This window comes from Hydra vulgaris, chromosome 15 (genome assembly GCF_038396675.1).
Source record: "Hydra vulgaris chromosome 15, alternate assembly HydraT2T_AEP".
Classification (NCBI taxonomy): Eukaryota; Metazoa; Cnidaria; class Hydrozoa; order Anthoathecata; family Hydridae; genus Hydra; species Hydra vulgaris.
The window spans coordinates 41,492,977-41,501,229 of NC_088934.1; the positions used below are offsets into that span (position 1 = coordinate 41,492,977).

The 8,253-nt window shown below is 28.8% G+C and overlaps 2 protein-coding genes across 2 annotated transcripts; both read left to right on the forward strand.

The window, feature by feature from the left end:
- The first annotated feature begins 312 nt into the window (after positions 1–312).
- On the forward strand, positions 313–2,163 carry LOC136091960 (uncharacterized). Its single transcript, XM_065819680.1, has 2 exons — positions 313–443; positions 642–2,163. Exons 1-2 carry the CDS (start codon positions 313–315, stop codon positions 2,161–2,163), a joined length of 1,653 nt encoding a protein of 550 aa, XP_065675752.1.
- A 2,580-nt stretch (positions 2,164–4,743) lies between these two features.
- On the forward strand, positions 4,744–7,856 carry LOC136092137 (uncharacterized). Its single transcript, XM_065819857.1, has 2 exons — positions 4,744–5,537; positions 5,656–7,856. The coding sequence occupies exon 2, from the start codon at positions 6,830–6,832 to the stop codon at positions 7,577–7,579; it is 750 nt and encodes a 249-aa protein (XP_065675929.1). The 5' UTR covers positions 4,744–5,537; positions 5,656–6,829; the 3' UTR covers positions 7,580–7,856.
- The last annotated feature ends 397 nt before the right edge of the window (positions 7,857–8,253 follow it).

Genomic DNA, 8,253 nt, shown 5'->3' on the forward strand with positions numbered 1-8,253 from the left:
ATAGTGTCGTTAGGAATAATCAAAAATAATTTTGAGCCAATCTCATTATTTTAAGAGTTTTGGGTCTTTGAAGTTTGAGATTTTTTACACTTTTTAATCTCCGCGCTCTTAGCAACGTCTATAGCAACACTAAAATGCTAAAGTATACACAGTTACACTAACCATACGTTTACAGCAACACTAGTTTAAGATTAATACACGATTTGCGAAATTGGATAGTTGACATGCGCAAGTATTTACAAATGTCATGCGCAAAAATTTGGGAGGTAAACAAAACAATAATCCAAGTTTAGTTGAGAAAGCTAATGTAAAATGTCGACTCATTGTGCGGTAAAAGGATGTTCTAATGGTCAATATAAGTTAATAAAATGGAACGAAGCTATTTGTGAAGAACATGGGGTGTGTAGGGATGATCCTAAATGTTCTTGTGAAGCGCCGTTCAGGTAAAAGTATATATATATTTTTTTGTTATTTACTCTTTAGAAAATATATGATTGCGAAAGCTTTTAAAACATAAGAACATTACTTGTTAAAATATTTACATTATTACATATCTAATTTAAAATAAAACGAAATCTTTAATATATTGTTGCTAGCCAACAATATTTTTTACAGCTAAAATAATATTAATTTTTTTTTAGGTTGCATACCTTTCCAACAAAAAAAAAAGAGCTGGATAGAAGAAATGTATGGAAACTGCTCATCAATAGGGAAAATAATAAAAAGGTTTGGAGTCCTGGTGCAAAATCCAGAGTTTGTTCTCAGCATTTTTTAAATAAATCAAGTATAGACTACCCAACATTGAATCTTGGATATGATGCTTCTCAAAGAATTCAAAGATTAGTGCCAATAGATTCGCTTTCGTATAGCTGTAAAAGAAAAATGCCTTTTAAATCAATAGACTTTAATAAAATTGAAAATATATATGAAATTCCTGAGGGTGTGACTTTGTTACCGGAAAGTAATCAAAATGAGCCAGCACAAAAGAAAGTAAATTATGATTCAGAAATATTGCACAAGCTTAACGTAGACACTATTACAGTAAAAAATAATGGGAATATTGATTCATTTTTGACAGAAAACAATAAAAAACTTACCAATAAAAATAAACTGCTAAATGAGCTTAGTAACAAAAATAAACTTCTAGATGAGCTTGTAAATAAAAATAAACTGCTTCTAGAAAATAATAAAATTTTGCGTAGAAAACTAGCCAAATATGAATCCCAAAAATTTTATCGAAAAATATTGGATACAGATGAAAATGTTTTATTTTACACCGGTATTCAAAATAAAGAAATTTTCAATGCCATACACAATATTGTGTTTCCAGTCATAAGAAGAAAATGGAATGGCTCTTATACAAAATCAATAATAAACAGAAAATTTAAAAAGTTTCCTAATAAACTTGGAGCAAAAACTAAGTTATGCACTAAAGATGAAATGTTACTAACTTTAATGAAAATAAGGTTAGCGTTAACAGAAAAAGATTTATCTCATAGATTCAATATATCGGTTTCTCTAGCAAGTCGCATATTTGTAACATGGGTTAAAGGATTAGCTTCTGTTTTACACCATTTAATTTTTATTCCTGATAAAGGAGCATTAAATTTTACAAGACCAAAACGATTTGATCATATCAAAGATATACATTCAATTATTGATGCAACAGAATTATTTATAGAAACACCCAAAAATCCTGACTTGCAAAAGTTGACTTGGTCTGAATACAAACATCATAACACAATAAAAGTATTAGTCAGTATCACACCTAATTCATTTATTAACTTTGTATCGAGTTCATACCCAGGATCAATTTCCGATAAAAAATTGACAATAGATTCACAGTTTCTTGATTTGGTACCACAATTTTCTTATGTTATGGCTGACAAAGGCTTTAACATTCAAAGTGAATGTTTGACGCGTAACATAACATTGTATGTACCACCTGGAAAAAGAGGTTTATATCAAATGCTACCATCAGAAATAAAAAAAACTAAGCAAATAGCTAATCTTAGAATCCTCGTGGAACAAGTAATAAGACAATTAAAAACATTTAAGATTCTTGCAAATGAACTTCCGATCAAATTAATTTCTTCTATAGATGATATTGTTCTAATATGTTCCGCATTGTGCAACTTATTACCACCAATATTTGCTGATTGATAAATTTCTTGTGGTGTTTTCGACTAGGCGCATATGCGGCAAAGCCATTGTTTATTTTTTTTAGGAATGTCAGATTTAAACAGTATACCCACACATTTAAAATGATACCATCTTGAACACAACGAACATGCGATAGAATTTTTATCGAAAGATTTAGCATCGTCTTCACAGTTTTCATGGCATACATCACACAGATATAACAATACTTTAGTTTTAGATTTTTTTAATGTTTTTTTCTTGTTATTTTTTTTTATTGGAATAATTTCTAAACCAGTAATAGTGGTATTAATTGATTTCACAGCAATGTTTTCAGCACAATCTGATTTGATGGCAGAATTTTGATCGGTGCCTTTCAAAATTCGAATCGCCAAATGGTTTTCCCAAAAGTAAATTAAGTTCTTAATAATTTTATTCCAGTAAATGAAGTCAAAGTTAATTTTTTCTAAATAATGTCCATGGTGAGTGTAAACAAAAAACCAACCTATTTGAACGTTCTTTACTGCCATTTGGCCTTGAATTTGTGTGTAATATGTGTGATATGGCTTTAAACTCACAATGCCATTTTTTTCAACTAAGTAATCTAGGTTTTCAACTGAAGGTTTTGTTTCACAAATGGAATGAGGACATTTGATTTCTATTATCCCATTTCCACAGCAATCACAAAAAGTTTCTAAATCTGGAGATACTGATATATAAGGATATTTAAGGTCAATTGTCATTCCAGGATTGAAAGTTTTAAAATTTTTATGATTTTTTTTCAAAATTTTAGTAACTTCAGTTTTTGCATGTGGCTCCATTGCAATACCATGTTTGGTAGAAATAGTCTCAAATGTTTTTTGTCCCAAAATTTCATCAAAAATCTTTCTCAAGTCATATACTTCTTTTGTTTGAATTGTGTTTACTTTTGTGTAAATTTTATGAAATTTAGATGCTGTAAGCCTACCTTGGCGCTGGTCAAACCATGTAGTAGAACTTGATTGTTGTTTTCTTTGCACATATATTGAAGATATTTGATCACTAGTCAATTTTATTTTTTGTGTAAATATATCTATGTTAGATTTAACTTCTAGGTCATTGTTCCAAATAAATTCTTTTGCAACATTTAATATGTTAGGTGGAAGTTCTGTGAATGATTGCAAATTTGAACGTTTCTGGGTACATTCTATCAACTCGACAAAGCGACTGTTTGGCGCATGTTCTTTAATTGCATCATATAGTGTTTTTTTAATTTTTTCATGATTTTTTAATTCTAAATCTTGTTCTTTGTAAGATGGTAAAAAAGCATTAAATTTTTTCTTGTTTGCAATAGCATCTTCTTTATGACACCTTTTTCTGTAATGGTCTTTCACAAATACCAGTTCACGTAAAGGTTTTAGTTCTAAAATTTTTTTATTTGTTTTTGGTACGTTCCATGAGCAAAGTTTATCGGTACATGTCGGTTTTGTTACTCCCGTTGAAACTGCTGCTTCTACTCTAAAAAGCAAAGCTACAACATGATTACAACTTCCCAGAAGGCCTGCTGTACATGAGCAATATGCACTGGCAATATAACCCCCTGGGTTGTCTTTTTTTACTATTGCCCATACATTATATTGTTGATCAGAAGTTTTTTGTGAAGGAGTAACTCTAGTTTTAAGCATGCAAAATTTTGAGTCTTTGTCTATACCTGACCAAAATATTTCTTTCACAAAGTCACATTTAAAATAACGAAAACCTTTGCCTTCTTTATATTCACAGTCTAATCTGTGTAAAAGATCGCTTGAAGTGTTTATTTTTTGGAGGTAGTTAGAAATATCGTTGTAATAAACAGGAGGCCATTTTAACATACCATTTTGAGATTCGCTTATCCATTCTTTTTTTTTTAATGATAAAGGATCTGGCATGACGTGTCCATCAACAATAAGTTTCTTCTTGTATTCATTTAATGACATTCTATGATGCTCTTCTGCTTCAATGTTGACAGGAACCTTTTCTTCCCACGATGCCATAGCTCTAAAAAATATATAAACTAATATTAGAAATCATATTATCAATATTTATTGATTATATAATAAACAATTTCTTTAAAATATATTTCCTAACATAACATATATTTTTTATATTAACATATTTTCAATAATTATAATTATTGAAAATATGTTAATATATGATGAGAATATGAAAATCTGTTAATCATATATATATTTGATAATCAATTTGTCATTTATTTGAATACCAATTAAATAGATGAAAAAATAATTACCTATATACTAAAGTTTCGTGATCACCTTCAGATGATTTTTTTCTTAACGACAAAAATACTTGAAGTGCTTCAATAGACATAATTTTAAAATCTTCCAATGTCATTTTGATTAAAGGTGTAGCATCCTCAGGATCATTTAATACTGTTTCCGACATTCTTAAATATCCTTTTCCACGAATAAACAACAAAAATTGGAAAAAAGCGTTATCAATAGTCGATACTTTACTAATTAATACAAAAAATTAGAAGAACATCATTGCTTGTTTACTTCGGTTAAATGTTTGTTTACCTCCCAAAACATGTCAACTATCCAATGTCAATGCGCATGTCAACTATCCAATTTCGCAAATCGTGTATTGCAGAAAAGGTATTCATCTATTCATTTTAAATCTTTACAATAATAGTTTATATATAAATACCTGTAAGAAGCAAAAATTATTTCACTGTTTTTTAATGCACATATCTATTTTATTATTGTTTTAATTTTGCATTTTTATTTTTGCATTTTTATTTACCGTTTTGGTTATAATCTCCATATAGAGATTATAACTAAAATAATTTCTCACAAAAAGATAATAATTTCTCACATAAGTATTATTATTAATACTCAAATGTTAAAACCAACTCCTCCATTTAATTAATTAAACAAGAAACCAGAAATTCATTTTTATTTTAAACTAAATAAGTGTAATCATAGGTACGATTACACTTATTTAGTTTAAAATAAAAATGTATTTCTGGTTTCTTCTTTGATTAATTAAATGGAGCAGTTGGTTCTAACATTTGAGTTTTGATTATAATACTCATGTGAGAAAATATTATTTAATGTTGGTTTTAGAAAAATAAAATATTGAAATTAAATATTTTTATAATGGCTGGAACATCACAATGCTCAGTTGGATTGATTTTAAAATCAAATTGTCACAAGTTAACATTTACAAACCACATTGGAATAAATTTTTTCAAGATTTAGCTCCAGATGAGCAAAATTTAGTTGCGCTGAGGTCTGGTGTTTCTCCTGTTTTGATTATTGACTTATGCTTTCATCATCAAAAGTTCTATCTTGAGAAGTTCCCTGTGTTTCAGAGTAAATGCTGTGATCCGCTGTTAGTTCACAAAAGACCGTGCAAAGGTTAGTAAGGCTTGTCATAAATTTTTTTTATAAATGTTACTTTGTCATAGTTTTATGTTCTTTATATTTATTAATACTAGGCACATTTTATTTGATTAAGTTATATCTTTTAATTTAGCATCTCTCAGAGAAGTCACGTTAAAGACCATAGCTTTAAACAACATGTTCAATTTTGTACCTGGTCAAAATATTTGTACAAATTGCTTAGTTAAATTAAAAGTTTCCACTGAAATTAATACTGATAACATTGATATTGCTGGTGATTACACAAATGAAAGTATAAATAAAGAAAACGTATTTAACGTTCAACAAGAAGCTGATATAAATAAAAACAGACAAGAACTTTCCAATTGTCTCAGTATAATTGGTGTGTCACCAGTCAAGCTTCATGGAAAGCCATTTGCAAATTGTATGAGTATTGGGAAAAAAAAATTAAAACCATTACAACTGTTTTCAAAGAAAAGTTATCAAGTTCTTTGAAAATTCCATTGACAGAAGTTGAAGTTTTCGATAATGAATATATTCTTGATTTAAAAAAAAAAATTGTTCAGTTCAAAAAATTGTTAGTTTTGATAAAAGATAAACTTGAAAAATGCTGTTCATTTAGGGACAAAATTCAAGTATTGAATTTGTGCCGACAAGAATGGTCAATTGAAGCAGCTAGTGAGTATTTTGGTGTTTCAAAGTATATAATAATAAAATCTAGCTCTTTAGCAAAAAAGGAGTTCTTGTAGTTCCACAAACAAAACAAGGTAAAATGCTGCCTGATCAAATGAATTCTTTAGTGAAAAATTTAATGAGGATGGTGAAAACTTTCGCCAGATGCCTGTCAAAAGGATTTTGTAAGTGTTAGTTGAAAAGTCCACATGCAAAAGCGACTACTTTTATCAAGCCTAAAAGAGTTATTTGTCTCATTTAAAATTCTATATCCACATGTAAAGTTAGGTTTTTCCAAAATTTGTGTTTTAAGACCTAAATGGTGTGTTTTGCCAAACTCATCAGGAACCCATTCTGTGTGCGTTTGTATCTACCATCAAAACATTAAGTTAATTCTCCTACCCATTAAAATTGATTACCATGAACTATATAAATTTGTTTGTGATATGCAAAACAAAGAATGAATGTTAAATTGATGTACACAATGTCCAAAAAATACATCTAAATTAGGAGAAAAGCTATTCAAACTAATAGGGCAGTTTGAGGAAGAAGATACTATCGAATTTAACCAATGGGTTACTACTGATAGATCAGATTTAGTTATACAGCTTGTAAGCATACCAGATTATGTAAATATGGTGATGGAAAAACTAGTCAAGCTAACAGCCCATTCATATATCTCTAAATGCCAATCTAAATATTTAAAAAATCATAAAGAAGAAACGCCATCAAATAGTGCAATAATTCTAGGAAATTTTGTAGAAAACTATAGTTTTGTTGTGCAGGATGAAGTGCAAGGTTGGAATAATCTTCAGTGCACACTTCATCCAGTAGTTGTGTACTATAAAGAAAATCAAGTGTTGCATTCCACTTCATATTGCATTATATCAGATGATAACAATTATGATGTACCAACGGTTTACGAGGTACAAAAATCGATTATCAATAATCTGAAGCAAAAGATACCCAGCATTGTAATTATGATCTACTTTTCTAATGGCTGTTCATCTCAATATAAAAACTGCAAAAACATTTTTAACCTATGTCAGCATAAATCAGACTTTGGAATAGATGCAAAATGGGTTTTCTTTGCAACCAGCTATGGAAAGCAACCTTGTGATGGAATAGGAGGAACAGTTAAACGGCTTGTAGCTAATGCTAGTTTGCAGAGAATTTCTACAAATCAAATGTTGAACTCACCTGATATGTTTACATATTGCACTAACAACATCAAAGGTATAAACTTTATTTTTATTTCAAGTGAAAGTTTGGTTGAAACAAGATTATTACAATCTGAACAATATAAAAATGTAAAAACAATACCAGGAACAAGAGACTTTCAGGAATTTATTCCTGTATGTCAAAATGAATTTAAGATGCAGTGATGACACTATGCCTAGTTTGACTTACGTGTTTAAAAATTGTGAGGTGCACGGTGATGTGCAAAGTTGATGTGGAATTTAAATTTATGTACCAATATGGCCCTTGAATCTTGAAAGACAGTTGCTTGCTTCTTTTTATCAATTATTACTTAGAATCGATAGTTTGTGTATGTCTATGACATTTATATGACAATATATTTCGTTTGTTAAAAAAAAATTACCTAGTTTTGTTTTGTTTTACAGTTCAAAGAAAAACAAAAAAATATTTATAGTTCACTAATTTGTATAAAGATTTGTCAATTCATAAAAACACGGAATTCAAAGAGTTAATGCATTTTGATATTTAAAATTGAGTTTATTTATGTACATGCATGTCATGGATATTGCAGTTTTACACCTAAGTGAAAATACCTTTTATTTTTTTGACTAGCTCGGAGTGAATATACCTGTTTTTAATATTTAAATATTTTTAATTGAGTTCATTAAATATGCATATTGTAGTTTTACACATAAGTGAGAACTCTTATTTTCTGGCTGTGCCTAAACATAAATACCAATCAATCTTCTGTCTCAATCTCAATATACTTTCAACCAAAAATGAAAATTAAATTTTTGAGATTAGTAAGTCAAATAAAAGCTCAGTTATTTTGTTTGTTTTTTTTTAGATATTTATATAT